Source organism: Trachypithecus francoisi, unplaced genomic scaffold, assembly GCF_009764315.1.
Source record: "Trachypithecus francoisi isolate TF-2019V2 unplaced genomic scaffold, Tfra_2.0 Lachesis_group17, whole genome shotgun sequence".
Lineage (NCBI taxonomy): Eukaryota > Metazoa > Chordata > Mammalia > Primates > Cercopithecidae > Trachypithecus > Trachypithecus francoisi.
In genome coordinates this window covers 74954997-74974046 of record NW_022681462.1, presented here as the reverse complement: position 1 = coordinate 74974046, position 19050 = coordinate 74954997, and the positions used below count along the sequence as shown (strand labels likewise).

General features: G+C 40.5%; 1 protein-coding gene across 10 annotated transcripts in view; it reads left to right on the top strand.

Annotated features, from left to right (window-relative positions):
• The window catches only part of LTBP1 (latent transforming growth factor beta binding protein 1), a 479251-nt gene that overhangs the window by 344784 nt on the left and 115417 nt on the right, over positions 1-19050 (top strand). For all 10 annotated transcript variants that reach the window (XM_033176072.1, XM_033176071.1, XM_033176068.1 and 7 more), the window contains 4 exons: positions 1981-2106; positions 3291-3416; positions 4139-4261; positions 8489-8608. In XM_033176072.1, the coding sequence (XP_033031963.1) occupies positions 1981-2106; positions 3291-3416; positions 4139-4261; positions 8489-8608 (495 nt within the window). The remainder of the gene's footprint in view (positions 1-1980; positions 2107-3290; positions 3417-4138; positions 4262-8488; positions 8609-19050) is intronic.

The window sequence follows — 19050 nt, the reverse complement described above, 5'->3', positions numbered from 1 at the left end:
TTGGATCTACTTCCTTCCAACGTTCTTTTCTGTGTGTATTGTAGTGTAATGGAGATTATATTCTGTGTTGTAATTTGTGCCCCACTGTGTTTTCTTTAACAAATAAGCATTTTCCTATCTTGGTTAATGATTATTTGCTATGCTGTATGTATAAGTCATTGTTTTGTGTTATTGCCAGTCACTTAAGTTTAGGTAATCATGTTAATTACCCATGTTTTTAGCCTTTTGAATTATTCTTCCTATAATTTGATAATCTGCTGACTGTAAACAAATGTATTCTCTTGAAAGTGAATTAACATAACTAGGGTCACAAAAGGTATAAGTAATTTGCAAATACATGGGGTGTGCATACATTTCTCATACATCCAGGTGACTTTGTGTAAAATACTGAAGTTCATATGCTTCCTTTTTCAAATGACTTGCATGAGTAGTCTTAAAGTCACAGCATAGTGAATACTTTATGAAAAATGAAGCATGTGGTTTTGGTTTTGGAGAGCAACCTCAACCCCAATTTAGGTCATTTCCATGGTGAACCTTTGTTAAAGCACTGTTTTCCACATCCTTTTGCTGCAGAGTAGACAGTGTGTTATTACCAAGAATAGCCCACCTGCTTTTCTTCTCATTCAAACTACAGACCTCTCTAACAAAACTGTGTTCTTAAGTTGTCATGCTCAGAGGCATCAAACTGTTTACCTTAGAGGGTCCCTTGGCCTCATTCATACCAGCCTCTCTTCTGAGCCTTGTTTACTATATGATGACAGATAATAGCACAAGGTGTATTGGTATAAATGTATTGGTTTTTAAATATAATCTTAAATGACTTCAATATGAACAGTAATAATGGATAACTTTTACTGAGCACATATAATGTGCCAGGTATTGGCTACGTGCATTATTTAGGGTATATCTTTCATTCTTATACTTTGAAGTTGGAACTCTGATTATTTCCATTTTACACACATGGAAAAGTGAGGCGTAAACGGTGAGGTCACTTGCCACATACTGCAGAACTGTAAAGGGCAGCAGGATTTGTGCCTGCACTGTCTCGAGCCAGTGCTTCTAACCATCAGCTCTGCCACCTTCAGTAGGCCAGTATACCTTCTTACAAAGGTCATTGGAAACAGAAAATCTTAAGGGAGTAATTAATCTCAGAAGGCCCCCTTTGAGTCCTTGGGGTTTTTTTTTTTTAATGGACTCCACCTAACCATGGACTCCTAAGACCCTCCCTCCACTGTAGTGTGTGTCTGTGAGTAGACTGAGAGTAGACTGAGGACTTGAACAGAGCTAATCTGTACATGCTATATAGAAGAAGCCAGTCTTACACAGGGCTCAGTAAGGGAGTAAGGGAGGAATTTAACAGAAAAGATTTGGGTAAAGATTCTACTTTACCACTAGAAATAAAATATGTTCACGTTGAAATTGGCAAATAAGAGTAAGATACACCAAGAACTTTTTCTTTGTTTGGAAGTGGGAGGTCTTTGGGGGGATTGATGAGAAATTTTGGAGGAAATTGGATGTGTTTGTTGAAACTCAAATATGGCCTGCTAAAGAATGGAAAGTTACAATGTGTTTCTTATCAATAGATAAGAAATCTCTTCTCTATTGGTGATTCAAACTCTATCATCTAAGATGAACTACAGTGAATAGAAACTCATTAATAGGCCATTTTGGAAGCTGTTTTATTAATAATTGATTTTCTTACAACTTACAACATGGCCTTTTTCTGAGTTTCTACTCCAGTTCATCTTAAAAATGGTTTCACTAGGAACTATTGATGGCCTTGGATGGGACTAACTCATCTATTATAAAGTAATCACATGAATTTATACTTGATGTCAGAGGTCACCTTTGTCTTCTAAATGCAGAGCTGGCAATAATTTGCTAATTAGTCAGGAAACGCAAATTAATGCTTTGCAAGTAGCAGTGAAATCTGTTCATTTCTGTGGGGTTTTTTTCACATTATTTTATTTACTTTTAAAGAAATCAATGAATGTACTGTGAATCCTGATATCTGTGGAGCAGGACACTGCATTAACCTGCCAGTGAGATATACCTGTATATGCTACGAGGGCTACAAGTTCAATGAACAACAAAGGAAATGTGTGGGTAAGAGACAATTTTGATTGACTGAATTATTAAATATCAAACATTTGCACATTAAGAACATTGTTTTTCTTAAACCAGCCTAACCATTTTGGGAAAATGTTACTGGATTAATTTTTTGAAAGTTTATCCCTTAGCTAAGGGAGCTCAAAAAAAGGTTTGCTAAACAACTGGAATTCTCTTACCTCTTTGTTCAATATTTGTTTACCTCGCCAAATGTAATACATTTACATAAAGGTGAAATTATTTCCAAAAGCTTTTTGGATAAGGTAAAGAAAATATGAATTCCAGAAACAGCTACCTAAAAACATGTATTTAGCAAAAACAAATTAACATTAATGTATACTGCAGTAAAGAATTACATTCATTTATGTACATAAGATTTGATTTTTTAAAGGGATTTTAAAATTGAAAATCCATATATGTTGGCCTGAAGGTGTCAGTCAATTTAGAAATTTAGGGATCTCATATATGCTCCTTTTGGAAAAAAAAAAGTATCTCAGAAAGATATGCAACAGAGTTAAATAAATCATTTTAATGTAACTCTAAATTTAATTTCTCTTTTTTTTGAAGAAAAAGAAAATTCAGCACTAAATTATAAGGCCAGTGGGAAACAACAAAGGCACATAACTAATTAGTACTACTTTAGTATATGTGAATTTTGCTGTTTGGGGTGTGTGTGTGGGAGGGGGAAGGAGACAGCCACCTGCTCCATAATATGGCTATTTCCCTGTCATTTGCATACATTGTGTGTATCACGTTTAGAACCTAGAATATTAAGTTGGAAAGGCAACAGAGATGACCTAATCCAATTCCACGCATATGCATGGAGCAAGAGTCTCTTTCATGGCATTTCTGACTCCCTGCTGACAGCAAATTCCATTGCTTGGACGTCTCTCGTTATCGGGAGAATCCTTCTGTGTTGACCTGAAATCTGCCTCTTTGAAATACCATTGTCATGGTTTTGTAGTTTTGGCCTTTGAAGTGACACACAGTAGGCTGCTTCTCTCTTCCAGTAACAATCCTTCAAGCACGTGACAAGAAAGATCATGTCTCCTTTTGGTGTTGTCCTCAGTTATAAAGGTTGGGTGGTACTTAGGGAATAGTATGATGGTATTTTACAGAACAGGGAAACTAAATTCTTGCTACACAGAACTAATGTTTTTTATATGTATTTTTGTTAACAGATATTGATGAGTGTACTCAGGTCCAACACCTCTGCTCCCAGGGACGCTGTGAAAACACCGAGGGAAGTTTCTTGTGCATTTGCCCAGCAGGATTTATGGCCAGTGAGGAGGGGACTAATTGTATAGGTAACGGCATTGTTCTTCCTGATTACAAATGCTTAGATCTGAGTTTTTAGATCCCCTAAGGCTATCAGTTCAGTGCTTATCCACACAACCCAGAATTTTTTATTAAACACTTATCATGATAGCAATCTGCTAGATCCTGGTGATATAAAAATGGATTTCTTTCCCCTAACAGTTTTGAAGAAAGAGTGTCAAATATGTGCACAGACAAGATACATTAAATGTTACTTTTGGACCACCCTGCATGAATCAAAACTGGATGATTTTGATGTGTGTCAAACAAATCAAAGGGAAAGTAGAAATCAGTTACTGGCCAGGCACGGTGGCTCACACCTGTAATCCCAGCACTTTGGGAGGCTGAGGCGGGCGGATCACCTGAGGTCAGGAGTTTGAGACGAGCCTGACCGACATGGAGAAACCCTGTCTCTACTCAAAATACAGAATTAGCCAGGTGTGGTGGCGCATGCCTGTAATCCCAGCTACTCAGGAGGTTGGCGCAGGAGAATCGCTTGAACCCGGGAGGTGGAGGTTGCAGTGAGCCGAGGTTGCGCCATTACACTCCAGCCTGGGCAACAAGAGCGAAACTCCATCTCAAAAAAAAAAAAAGAAAAAAAAGAAAAGAAATCAGTTACTTCGTTATTGTATTTGAGCTAAGGTGGGAGATGGGAGAGGTTTGAAATAATATTTGGAACACAAAACTCAATAATGCCATCTGCTCCTCGTAGATGTTGACGAATGCCTGAGGCCGGACGTCTGTGGGGAGGGGCACTGTGTCAATACTGTGGGGGCCTTCCGGTGTGAATACTGCGACAGCGGGTACCGCATGACCCAGAGAGGCCGTTGTGAGGGTGAGTCAGCTGAGCGTGTTCAGCACACATGACCGTGACGTGCAGGGTTGGTAGGTACCTTGCCTGGTTTTGTTTCCTTCCACACTCCATACTTGACGCCAGTTTATCCAAGCTCTTTCTGCTTCCTGGATTCACAGGCTCTTTGCCTCCTCCTTTTAATGGCTCTTTTGGGATTATTTTCCATCTTCATGCTCTCATTATTTTTCACCTCAATATCTGCCTTTCTGGTATTTGGAGTGAAATTACCATAGAATGATTAATTGCATCATGTTTAGTACAAACCCAGACTTAATTACAGAGTCCGGACCATTCATCTGGGAACATGGTGCAGGTGTAACCAGTGTTGATTTCTTGTTTTTGACCTTTTCACCTACTTACATTCCTCTGTCTCCACTGCTTTCTTTTACATGTGTTCTGGGACTTTCTCACAGACTCCCTAAGAAGCATGGTCTGACCAACTTTGGTCAGGTTCCAACTGTGCTAGATAAAACTTCCTCATTATTGACCACAGCAGTGAGTTTTCTCTCATTATAAAAATGTTATAAAAAATGTTTATAGCGTGGCCACAATTCTTATCCTTTTCATATTTCTGTTCATGTTTGTGTCCAAGTTGCTCTGGTTCTTTTTGAAACCACTGTGGCGAGGCCAGGCACGGTGGCTCACGCCTGTAATCCCAGTGCTTTGGGAGGTCGAAGCGGGTAGATCACTTGAGGCCAGGAGTTTGAGACCAGCCTGGCCAACATGCTGAAACTCCCTCTCTCCTAAAAATACAAAAATTAGCCAGACGTGATGGCGCACGCCTGTAATCCCAGCTACTTGGGAGGCTGAGGCACAAGAATCACTTGAACCTGGGAGGCAGAGGTTGTAGTGAGCTGAGATCATGCCACTGCACTCCAGCCCAGGTGACAGAGCAAAACCTTGTGTCCAAAAAACAAAACAAAAAAAACACTATGGCACTTTTTTTTTTTTTTTCAATTATTTTCATGAAGAAATACACTGACCTGCTAAAAACCTGCCATGGAAATATGAGGGTGAAGGAACATGGGGTCTCTGAGGGCACAGGAGCATGGTGCTGTTTCCTTGGGGTTTCCTGCCTGGCTGTCAGCAGAGCCTAATAGATTTGGGCTCTGTTAGCTGGGGCAGGATGGACTAGGTTGGCATAGCCAGCCCTCAGCTGTCCCCTGGCTTCTGCATGTTGGTTTTCTTCACCGCTCTGATGACCCAGGCCTGGAGGGAGAGCTAATTAGACATTTTTTGGCAGCCTACGCTTGCCTCTCCTGCTGGCGTCTTGCCTCCGCCCCTTGGGTTCTAATCTAGAGAGAAGTGGGAGTGTTTTATGTTGCTGGATCTCTGATCAGCTTGGATCAGAATGGAGCCTTGTACCCTCCCTGAGGACCATGAGGCTACAGAACAAGCACAGGTGTAAAGTGTCTCCACGCTGCTCTTCCAGGGAACTCTCCTCTGCTATAGAGATGCAGTGTGGGATCAGCTCACCACGCCCACGCTTGGTAACTTCCTGACCTGCAGCCACTGACGTTGCCCCTTTGAAACGTAATACATCACCTGTAAAACAGGAACGATGAAGTTAACTTTCCGGGTTTTCATGAAAATAACTTCATGTTGCCTGAACTTGTATGATGCCTGTCACTTTGTTAGTTTTCGAGAAATTACAGTTTCTTTAAATCTCCCCCATCCCTGACTCCTTTTGTGTTTGTATAGATCTCAAGTACCTCTGTAGTTGTGGGGAGTGCTTTAAAAAAAGGGGTAAGTTTATTTGACAAGCATTTATGTGCAGAGCAGTATCCCCCAACCCCCAACAAAGAAGTCGAATACTGATTCTTTTTATTTATTTATTTATTTATTTATTTTTTATTATACTTTAAGTTCTAGAGTACATGTGCATCACGTGCAGGTTTGTTACATATGTATACTTGTGCCATGTTGGTGTGCTGCACCCATCAACTCGTCAGCACCCATCAATTCGTCATTTATATCAGGTATATTTATTTTTATTTTTATTTTTTTTGAGACAGAGTCTCGCTCTGTTGCGCAGGCTGGAGTACAGTGGCACAGTCTTGGCTCACTGCAAGCTCTGCCTCCTGGGTTCACGCCATTCTCCTGCCTCAGCCTCCTGAGTAACTGGGACTACAGGTCCCCGCCACCACACCCAGCTAATTTTTTTTTATTTTTTATTTTTAGTAGAGATGGGGTTTCACCACGTTAGCCAGGATGGTCTCAATCTCCTGACCACCAGACCCACCCGCCTCGGCCTCCCAAAGTGCTGGGATTACAGGCGTAAGCCACTGCACCCGGCTCAAATACTGATTCTTAAGTTCCGCATACGGGTCAAGAATGGGAAGACAAGATACTTAAGTAATAGGATGGAAAAGAATAGAAAAGAAATTGGAAAATTATGTACTTAAATTGGAAGCTTGGAGAATATTCTGTAATATTCAATATATGAAAATTATTTAGCAGAAAGATGACTCGGGTTCCCTTAGTAAATAATATATGATTCTATCCCCATGAAAAGTCTTGAAGAGAAGAAGGAGCCAAGCAACGCGGCTGTTTTCAAATTTCATCATGGACTAGAACCAAACGTCCCCGGGCTTCTGGCTCACAGAAGATTTTCTCAGCTGTCACTGACAAAGTTGCTTTCAAATAGCAGCAGTCTCCAAGGAGTCTATTGTAGTTTACAGACATTATCTCATGTATCCTTACTTTATTCTGTTAAGGTATTATAAGGCAGGTAGTTCCTAATTTACAGAAGAGGGGAAAAGCAGAGGTGAGAGCAGCTAGAAATTCAGGGACGTTATCTTGTATTGCTCAACATTGCACCTTATTTATTGGACCAGCCTGTCTCAATGACATTCTCTGATTTAGCAGTTGTAGTTCTATTCTTTGGAAATATCCCATCCAGAGGAGAATGTAATGCTATTTGGAAAATGAAACTGGCAAGCGTCATCTTTTTGTAGAACAAGAAGTCCCAGAACATCTGACCTAAAAAAACCACTATGTGTCATTGGCTATTGGCAAGAATTTTTACTGATAGAAAAAAAATTACAACACTGACCTGGTGCTTATTTTGTTAATATCATCTTCAACTTTTTCACTTTAAGTATCTTTTCACATATCTAACGATATGCAATGGGAGATAACTTTTAAGTATTTACTAGATGTAGATGTCAAATACCCATGGATATTTAGTGGACCCATTAGATATTTCTTTCTTTCTTTGTTTCTCTAGTTTATGTCCTGAAAATCTGTTTCTATTTTAAGTACGATTAAAGGTCATATATGCATTGTGTATTGGGATACTTAAACATTAAATCCACTCGTATAAATTCAAGGTCCACCTCAGAAGAAACACTTATTTCAATTGCAGCTAGAAGCCAATTTAAAATAAGTGTTAACACTTATTTTAAACTGTTAAACTCTCTCCTATATCGTTTTCCTCATTTTATTGTTTGACAGTTCTTAAAAATGCCTCAAGTTGTCGTAGTAGTTATCTCTTGCACAGACTTAACCATATTTTAGGTGATTTTTTTCTCCCCAAATTGGAAGGAATGATGATTAATAACTTCAGTTAGCTGTGAATATTAAAAGTAAGGTGTATTTTTACCAGAAAATATTACCATATGGTCATATCACCATGTTTTCTGGAAAGGCTTGGAAGTCTGTGATGAGTTCACTCTCTCCTTGTGTGTTTTTTTCGACCTCCAAGGAGCTCCTGTCATATGAAAGGTTTTAAATTATTCAAACCTAGGATATTCTTGGGCCCGTGAAGCCAAAGAGAGGATTTCCCTAGAGCATCCAATGTCTGCAGAGAGAACCTCTAGCTGGGTGGATACATGGCTTCCTCACACTCACCCGCATTCCTCGTATTTCTTTCTGGAAAGCTGTGCTATTACTTGAAAGGTTTCATGTCCAGAAATTGGCCCTAAAGGAGCTGCCAACTCCCAGAGTGGAGAGACCAGGTCCTGCTAGTTGAAGAATTGGGGCCAGGTTCTTCCTTGGAATGTATGCAAATATTTTAATCCAGGTATGCTTGACCATGCATTATTGCCATGTATTTAAGTATACACCCAATGTCTCACTTACCCAATTATTTTTTTTCCCACTGAAATGTAGATATAACATGCTTTCCCTCCCTGCCTTCCTCACAAAGTAAGATTTTGCTTTGGTATTCCGATAAAATGTTCACAACCTACCTTTTTGATTTTTCAGATATTGATGAATGTTTGAATCCAAGTACTTGTCCAGATGAGCAGTGTGTGAATTCTCCTGGATCTTACCAGTGTGTTCCCTGCACAGAAGGATTCCGAGGCTGGAATGGACAGTGCCTTGGTAGGTACTATAGTGTACTTATCAAAGGTTCGTTTCTTCTGCATGGCCCATTTTCTGATAGAGTGGTGAAATGCCAACGGAGCCCTCTTTCAAAATGAAAAAAGTGAAATCTTATATCATTCTAAGAAAAGTTGCCAGTAACTTTTAACCATTGAGAAAATAAGAAAATGACTTAGCATGAAGGATATAAGATTCTAGATGGGGCAAATAATTAGGATTGAAACAAACTGTTATTCCTAATGAGATAAATATCCAAAACCAAATAAGATAGTAAGGTCTACAGGAAGGAAGAGAGATGGAGAGCAAAACACTTAAAAAGAGAGAAGAAGCCTAAGAAGCATCTACCACAGACAAGTAGAATTAGGTAACACACGCACACGAATTTGCAACAGAAGTAGCAAAGGTAGTGCTTTAGGCACTGAGGAAGATACGGTAATAAATTTGCTTTGATTCTAATTACCTGTGCTGTAGTTAGCTCTCCCCCTTAATGGTTTTCATTTGTGTCTACCATGCTGTCTTTTCCCCTAAAATCTGAACTCTTTTCCGCTCCATACCAGAACTCTGAATATGTGAGTTAAAATTTTCATTCATTCATTCCGTCTTTCCTTTCTCCCTCAAATGCTTAAGACTTGCTATAGGCTATGCACAGTGGCTCATGCCTGTAACCCCAGAACTTTGGAAGGCCGAGACACAGGGATCACTTGAGGCCAGGAGTTTGACACCAGCCTGGGCAGCATAGTAAGACCTCATCCCTACAAAACGTTAAAAAACTTACCTGGGCTTGGTGGTGTGTGCCTGTAATCTCAGCTACTTGGAGGCTGAGGTGGGAGGATCGCTTGAGTCCAGGAGTTCGAGGTTTCAGTGAGCTATGATTGTGCCACTGCTCTCCAGCCTGGAGGACAGTGAGACCCTGTGTCTAAAATATGAAACAAAAGGCAAAACCTACTGTATATCCCAAGAGTTGTACTAAGTTCTGGGATATATTGAGAGGATGACCCCTTCCTTTTGGTACTTACTGTGTGATGGGGGAGACTGACATGCACTCAAATATCTCATAGATAAATGCAAACTCACAGATGAGACAAGCACTAGAAAGGAGGGTTCTATGATGCTGTGAGAGCAAATGATAGAATGAGCTGCCCTTAGGAAAATTCTTGAGTTGAGGTTCAGCTGATGAGGGGGCGGGAGGGAGAACATTTCAGGCATAGTAAACAGCATATGCCAGGGGTTCGTGGAAGAAGAAGAGAGCAGAAGACCAGCGTAGCTGAAGGCCAGAGGACACGGGAAGATTTGCTGCAAGATGAGATGACAGACCACTGAATAATTTAAATCCCTCTTAGTCCTGTTAAAACTGGTGGTCTTCATTCTCTTAGCCCTGGGAAGACATTTAGGTGTTTTAATGGAGGTTGCAGAAGCACTGTCAGTTTTAAAGCTTTAGTCTCATCACCAAGCAACATCAGCTCAGACTCTGTAGCTGGTACAGAGAGCTCCGTGTCCTGAGCCCCTAGGCCCAGCCCCAACCCAAGAGTCTCTGCTGATGGAGTTGTGAGATGTAGATCTTTGAAGAAAAGATTTTTATTCATTAGTTGTTTATTTGATAACCAATTGTTTATGTAACTGGTGCTGGCCAGAAAGTATTAATACGTAGGGTTTCAGTTTTCTCATTTGGCGTAAACTTCATAGTTGCCTATCAGGGTTCCATATGTATTCTCATTTTCACATCCTGATAAATAATCCAGGAGCAGAGCCTGAAGTCTACCTTAAATAACTACAATTGATAATAGTAGTATAAACACAGCCCTGATTCATGAATTATTAGTGGAATGTGACTGACCAAATTGGCAAGTGATTGTTCTTCATACTAAATGAATTATTGTACCTACATGTGCGCATGTATATAGATAAACTTTAGTGACAGAAGCATAGCACTTCATTTAAAACTAATGGTACTTTTGTCAAAAACAGATGAGTAGAATCATAAGCAGAAATACTAGATCACTGCATTTCTCAATTCAGCCAAAGTCCCACATCTAGCCCCCTGTTTTGTGTTTGCATTGCTGAGGTCATGTATTTCCTATTGTTAAATGGAGGCAGTGTCCTTTATCTTTCTGCTTTGGGTAAAATTTTAGGCTCTGCATAATCTACAGATGAAGCCACTCCCCCAAGATTTAATTGCAGTTCCATCCATTGTTCATATTGGACTTGCAGCTCTTCTAAATTTCTCCTGAGGGCCTTTGTAGGTTATACTGAAATAGATTTTCCATCTTAATTTTTTATAGTAGTAGAGCTTTCAAATGTTGAGAAGTTGACTGTGACAAAAAGCAGATATTGCAGCATGCCTTTCTACTTACATTGAGCCAATGGGTGGGTTGGATTTTTCTGCTAAACCCTGACCATGTTAATGACTGCCCAGCCCTAAGCTTTGTACTTCTGGTACTCTAACATACCTTTCAGAAGGTGCAGTCTTGTCTTAAGCCTAGTTTTGAGTTAAGCTCAACACTAACATAACTTGATATATATTCATTCATTTAACAAATACTGAGTGTCTACCATGTGCCAGGTATTTTTCCAGAATACTGGGAACTGAGAGTGACTAAAATAGCCTGCGCGCAGTGGCTCATGACTGTAATCCCAGCACTTTGGGAGGCCGAGGCGGGGCAGATCATGAGGTCAAGAGATCGAGACCATCTTGGCCAACATGGTGAAACCTCGTCTCTACTAAAAGTACAAAAATTAGCTGGGCGTGGTAGCATGCACCTATAGTCCCAGCTACTCAAGAGGCTGAGGCAGGAGAATCACTTGAACCTGGGAGGCAGAGGTTGCAGTGAGCTGAGATCACACCACTGCACTCCAGCATGGTGACAGAGCAAGACTCCATCTCAAAAAAAAAAAAGAGTAAATAAAAAAAAGTTTCTACCTTCATTTTAGTTATACTCTGGTGCTTATATTGTGCTTACAAATAAACACAAGCAAGTACAATAGATGGGATGTCAGATGTGATGCATGACGTGAAGGAAGGTAGAGAAAAAGATTCGGAGTCTTTAGAGATCCCATGGTGGTCAGGATAGTCAAATACTAAGTTATTAACATGCTGTTCCTGGCTAGTCATTTGTTTTGTCTCTAACCGTCACCTGTGATTATATCCTCTTAGTTCCGATATTTTATTATATATTGGTGAAATTTTTTGCCCCAATTTTTAATGGCAATTCTCTGTGATAACATTGAAGACTCTTTAAAAATTTCCTGTAATCACACCATTTTGGTGAAAAATCCTACATTTGGCATTTGTTAGTTGCCATCTGTAGAGATGATGTCTATCTCACAGGGCTGCGGTGTGTTCCATAAATCTTAGTATCTTTTTTTCTACAACTCTCCTCTCACTGAGTACATGTTTTTACATTGTTATAATCAAACATGTACAATGTTTTATATAACATTTCTTAAATTTGGCATTATGCTTATAGTTTTTTTTCTAAACTCGTCTATCTTCATGTTGATTTGCCTCTCTTTCTATTGAATGACTTCATTAAGCATTACTATTCAACCCCTATATTCTGCAGGGATTTTATACCAGTTAGACTTTCTGCTTCTTTCACAGACTAAATGATGAACTTGGTGAAACCATTAATGGCCTCTTTGTATTCATGCCATGTAAGCTGGATCTTACTGATTGATGCTTCTCTTGATTTATAAATTAGAGCAGAAATTGTTTTGGGCAGAAATAGGCAAAATGTTAACAGGTGTTGTCTGAGGGACTACATTTTTTCCCTAGTGTTTAGCTCAGGTCATACAATCCCTCATCCTCAATAGTTTATTATCCCCTTCAAATATCTATCATTTCAGACTCTACCTAACACACATCATCCCTAATGCTTTTTGGCAACTCTTGTTGGCTCTTCTGTTAATGTAGCTTCTTCTTTCAAGTCGTGGATTTCATTCTTCTCTTGAGAGTCACGTTCGTCCTTCAGCACTGTATTCCTTGGACCTGACATTCAGCCTGGAGTTTCTGCCCACGCGATCCCCACCTTTAATGACTATTTCATCACTCTGGGTTCTGGCCAGTTCCAAATGGCTGTTTCAACCAGGTCCTTTCTTAAGGGAAGCCAGCCTGTCAGGTACTCAATTTACAGGTTCTTCTTGACTTGTGGAGAGCTGGCCTGTTTCAAACCCGATGAGAGCCATCCCCCAAGGAAACTCTCTAATATTTAATTATTTAAAGATACATTTGATATTGTTAATGTAGAGATCTTAGTTCCCTGAATTTAGACAGAGTTTGGGCTGCATGACCTCTCTGAAGCTTAGTTTTATTATCTGTAAAAGGGGGTTGAAATACTTACTTTTTAAGGTTTATTGCCAGAATGAAATAAGCAATATGAAGCAATTAGTAGGCCTCTGACAGACACATAGTGGAACCCTGACCATGCTGCAACCCTTCTTCCCCCAACTATTACTCTCCTCTGTACTGCTCTCAAACATAAGAGGTGCGGTAATAACTGATACTTGGTAAAGTAAATTATCACATTCTTCTTTTTTTTTTTTTTTTGAAATGGAGTCTTTTTCTTGTCGCCCAGGCTGGAGTGCAATGGCGTGATCTCAGCTCACTGCAGCCTCCGCCTCCAGGGTTCAAGCGATTCTCCTGCTTCAACCTCCCAAGTAGCTGGGATTACAGGTGCCTACCATCACGCTTGGCTAATTTTTGTATTTTTAGTAGAGATGAGGTTTCACCATGTTGGTCAGGCTAGCCTCGAACTCCTGACCTCAGGAAATCCACCCACCTCAGCCTCCCAAAGTGCTCGGATTACAGGCGTAAGCCACCGTGTCCGGGTCACATTCTTCTATATAACTATATTCTCTTTGGCTTTTTGGAGCTCATGTCATGTAGTTTTTTAATTCTTCCTAAGTCATTGGAGCATTCTCCTTTTTTTTTTTTTTTTTTTTTTTTGAGACAGAGTCTCCCTCTGTCGCCCAGGCTGGAGTGCAATGGCATGATCTCAGCTCACTGCAGCCTCCGCTTCCCGGGTTCAAGTGATTCTCCTGCCTCAGCCTCCTGAGTAGCTGGAATTACAGGCACGTGCCATCACGCCGAGCTAATTTTTGTATTTTTAGTAGAGACGGGGTTTCACCATGTTGATCAGGCTGTTCTTGAACTCCTGACCTTGTGATCCACCCGCCTTGGCCTCCCAAAGTGCTGGGATTACAGGTGTGAGCCACCGCTCCTGGCCTTTTGGAGCATTCTCTTATGAATGTAAATAATTTTGTGGTTTCTGTTTGATATCTCCCATCCAAATACTAACTGGACCCACCCTGCCTAGCTTCCAAGGTCAGACTAGATCAGGCACGTTCAGGGTCATATGTCTGTCGACTCCTTCCAGCTTCTTAGTGTTCTTACTTAGTTGGAATATACTTCTTGGGAGCCATGATACTTCTCTGTAGGGTCATTAGTGATTCATAACAAGTGTTTAGGCATCTATAATAATGCTGCTGTTTCCATTCCTGTACTTTATTGTCTCTGCTCACCTTCACAAGGCAGAATATGCCACCTATTGGATATATGCAGCTAGCTTTTTGGGGGGTTATTATTTGTAGTTCAGTTTGTGATAGATCTCGTGACCTGGTAACACAAATTTCTAGGATTTTGCCAGTGTAATCTTTCTTTTTTAATCTCTGATTAAGTTGAGAATGACTTTCTGACTCCCATTTAAGCTCTCTGAATGTGGGTCTTGGTTATTTGAAGAATTTAGTATAATTCAATCTGCTTGGCAACTGATTAACTACAGTCTTAACCAAGACCTGGCACAGAGAACTTGAAGAATAAACTTGGACAGAAAACATGGAGAACTCATTGTTCTAGAAGTTCTTTTCACACTAGGATTTATTTTCAGATTTGAAGATTCGGTGTTAACTTTCATGGCTTATATGAATATTCATAGACTAAGCTGAAATTGAAGACTTGATACAGCCGTTATTTGTTTTATAGAAGATTGCAACTGAGTACAGCATGTACCTTTTTCATATTTCATGTGCAAACATTAGCCTTATCCCTAAATTATTATATGCTAAAGGATGCTTCTGATCAATCACTGAGCTATTTATTGAGCTGTTGTCTACATATCTATATGCCAGAGAAGATTTGCAATTATAAAAATAACAACAAAAAATAAACTTTTGAAACCAGGGAGCATGGTTTGTAGGAACATTAATTATTGTAACAAAATCCTTCTCATTATATAGTTTATGAAGGTTTTGACCTGATGGCATCATTTGATCCTCACGGTAGTCATCTCTGTAGTACAAGTGTGAAATTGGAAGTAAGCCCAAACAAGTGAATGGGCTTACTAAAGGTTATAGGTAATAAATATCAGAACCAGGATGTGATCCTCGATCTTTTATCTCTAAATCCAGTGTTTTGTTCTGTACAATGTCTCATGTACCCTTCGTGTACACATAAGAAAACTAAAGAACAAAACAATATAACAAAGACAATAAGGAAGATAAAAGAGCACAGAAAGGAGAAAGCCACATGGGCTGGAATCATCCCTTGGAAGCAGCAATAACAATGGCTCGGGGATTCTAGAGTTTGAGGTGGCAAGTCTGCACCATACGTAGCGGCAGTTGAGTTCTGCTGAAAGATAAAATGTTCCTTTGGAAAGGTGAGGTAGGGAGCCAATAATATGGTGGGATTAGTGATTGGAGTTTTCTGAGATCATCCTTGGCTCTTTATGTAGGATGTACACAGCATTCATTGGTTCTTCTCCAGTTCTGAAAAGCAGTGATGATTCTTTGAGGATTATGTAACAAATGTTTGTCAGCAGCTCTGCTGCTACTACCACATATTTTAACTTCATCAAAATTGACAGAGGGGGTGTGAGATTCTGAGGATCTCCTATACCTCAAGTGCAGTTGAGGTGGTTTCATCACACTGACTGGACCAACATCTGTCTCTCATTTTGCCGTGCTCGCTTTTCTGCCAAATATGTTCTCCCATCTTCTTTAGTATAAAAGATTATGTGTGAAGAATAGTTGAAGAATAGCTGGAGTAATGGACACATTTGGGGTAGGGGGTAATCCTCTGTTTTCATGTAGCTATAGTGCTAGAATAAGATGCTTTATCCCTATCTCAAGTGGTTCTCACTCTCTGAAGCCTGCATTGGTGATTAAGGAACAAACTGAGTTTGGATAGCCTTAGAGAAATAATTGGCTATGTTGACATATTCATCTCTTTGAAAGTACAGAAAGTAATACAGGTAAATTATTGCTCTGGGACAAATTCTAGCCAACCCCAAACAGCTGCTACATGAAATGTAAGTGAGCACAGGCTGGAGAGAACATGACTGGGTGACATCTGAATACCCTCTGTACATGGTGTGTTATGCCCACCAGGGAGGGGCTTGAGACAGTCTGGTATGTTCCCAGGATATGAGGAAGGGAAATTTTTAAAAGTTTCTTCACCTAGATGAATTACACCCCAAGGCAATGAGATGATGAGCCAGGTGGGATTACTGGCCAGCTGGGAGTCATCTCTGTGAAATTGTGGAGAATTGACAGTTACCAGAGGATGCGGAGAGAGTAATGTTATCATTTCCCCCCAGAAAGAAAAGAAGCTGGAGGCCGGGCGCGGTGGCTAAAGCCTGTAATCCCAGCACTTTGGGAGGCCGAGGTGGGCAGAACACAAGGTCAGGAAATCGAGACCATCCGGCTAACACGGTGAAACCCCCTCTCTAGTAAAAATACAAAAAATTAGCTGGGTGTGGTAGCGGGCACCTGTAGTCCTAGCTACTCAGGAGGCTGAGGCAGGAGAATGGCGTGCACACAGGAGGTGGAGCTTGCAGCGAGCCGAGATGGTGCCACTGCACTCCAGGCTGAGCGACATAGCGAGACTCTATCTCAAAAAAAAAAAAAAAAATTTGGATGTGGAGACAGGGGCTTGCTGTAGTGGCCAGACTGGTCTCAAACTCTTGTCCTCAAGCAGTCCTCCCACCTCAGCCTCCTGAGTTTCTACGATTACAGGCAAGAGCCACCACACCTGGCTAGAACCAATTTTTCTATCAACACTGTTTTTTATGATGTTTCCTAACAGATAAAGCACAAAGGCCTGTTGAACTCATGTATATGCGCTGGAAGAATTTGGGTAATATGAATATTCTGTAAGACCGTATCTTAGAGTAAGACAAATTTTGAGCTCCACCGTGAAAACCAGAGGCATAATCACCTCCCTCTGCTGCGGGGATAAGGCAACCATGGGGTGGGTGGCGGGATGGGTAAGGACCACCCGCTTCATTCATAACCCATTTTGTGTTGCTATAACAGAACACCTTGAGACTAGGTCATTTATGAAGAAGAGAGATTTATTTGTTTAGCCCATGGCTCTGGAGACTGGCAAATTCAAGATCAGTTGGCCACTTCTGGTGAGGGCCTTATACTGCATCTTAATATGCTCAAAAAGTGGGAGGTGAAGCAAGCGCATGCAAAGAGAGCAAAACACAGAGGCAACCTCACTTTATAACAATCCACTCTCTTGGGAACGATTTCATTCCCACAAGAACTAATCCGGTCTTGAGAGAAAGACATTCATCTATCTTAATGAACTAATCACCCCTTAAAAGCACCACTTCCCTATGCCGCCACCTTGACAACCAAGCCTCGACATGAGTTTTAGCAGGGACAAACCATTTTCAAAGCATAGCACTTCTTATGGCATTGATGGGAGATCTTCCAAGGGTTGGAGGCTAGAACGGTGGGGGCCAAGCCTTCTGCTGTCATTACACCCAGGGCCCCACAGGTTTGTGTCCTGGACTAAACTGAAGAACACTGAAAGCCATTGAAGGTTTTTAAAGTAGAGGAGCCAACACCATTTATCAGATTTGTATTTTAGAAAAAGGTTTATTCTGTCTGCAAGCTGGATAATGGATGAGAGAAGCCAAGTCTTAGAAAAACAAATTAAAAGACTATGGCAGTAACTCAGGTGAGAAAGAATGAAAGTAGGTGATTTGAGAGAGATTTGAAAGGCAGATTGGTATTCCTGGGCAATAAACAATGAGAGGGAAGAGGGAGAGTAAAAGTAAGGACTCTAGAAGGTGTAACTCCCAGGTTTCTGACTTGAGCATTTGAGTAGATAATGGTACTAGATATTGGTATGGAAAATAACATAAAGAAAAGACAGGGGAGGGGTCAGTTTTGGCCATAAAGACTCAGAGGTACCTGGAGGACATCAAGATGATGTCCAGTACACTGACCAGCTGGATGCATGGTTCGGCAGTTTAGGAGAGAAATCTGGGCTAACGACACAATGCGGAATTAATTTTACACCATTTGCATCCTCCAAGTGGTTTTATGTGTGGCTGCTCTCTGGAGACGTTCCTTCTTTGTAGAGATTCTTCAGTGATATTTTACTGTCTTGCTGTTTTTTCAGGAGCATAGTTTCATTAAGATCATGTACTTTCCATTCAAATTGTTCTATCTACGGTGATTGGCTTGACAGAATTCTGGTTCCATGCAATTATGTCTATAATAAGTAAAAGAAAGAATAAACACATCAGGCTACCCTAGATATTTCAAGGCATTCTGCTTCATCATTAATCATGAGTAGCCTAGAAAAATAGAAGTTTTATAAGTGTCTCCTAAATGGTAATCTGCACTGTCTGTTGATTTACTTTACCTAGAGAAAGTATGGTCTTAGAAATTGATTTTGCTGTTACATTCTACAGCCTTATAAATCACTTTCCCTGGTGCATGAATAATTAAAGAGAGCAATCCATACATTTCTGAACTTGCTAACATTTTTGAAACAAAACCAGATACTAAACATGACATTTTCCTGTTGCTGTCTGGAATTGCTATGCCTGGTGTCTAGGCTCATTCCCATTATTTACTTTGGCTCCAATACTTGGCTGCTTCTTTCAAGTTGTTTGCCTTCAGTGTTTACAGAAGTGGATTCCCACAACCAAGGAAAGGGTGGTTAATGAGTCAGTCTGGAAGTGCTATTTTTGTTGTCGTGGACTAGAGTCAGTTCACCATAATTAGTGATATTTTGTGAAAGCAACACAGAGCACCTAGGTGGTGCCATTTCCTTGGCTCTTCTCTATGCGCAGGGAACACACCCAGGTGCACACTCACAGATATGTTTGCCATGTTTTAGTACAACTCCATTTCTGCATTCCATTGTAAGAAAGAATCCAGTCTTAATGCAATGCAAATGCATGCAGTCTAGACTCTGGATTGCTGAAGATTAGGTTTGTATTGTCAGTGTGCTTGTGACTGCCTTAAGAGGGTAGAAAACTTACTGCTTTCGTGGTGTAGTGAGCACTGAAAAGTGAAACGGATGCTGTCACGTGTCTTTTCCTCCTCATTTGCCTGCCTTATGTTTAAGATGCTTTGATTATGTTATAGACCCCTATAAGATTAAGCCTAAATTGTGACGTTGTATGTGTAGTTTTAGCATTTTG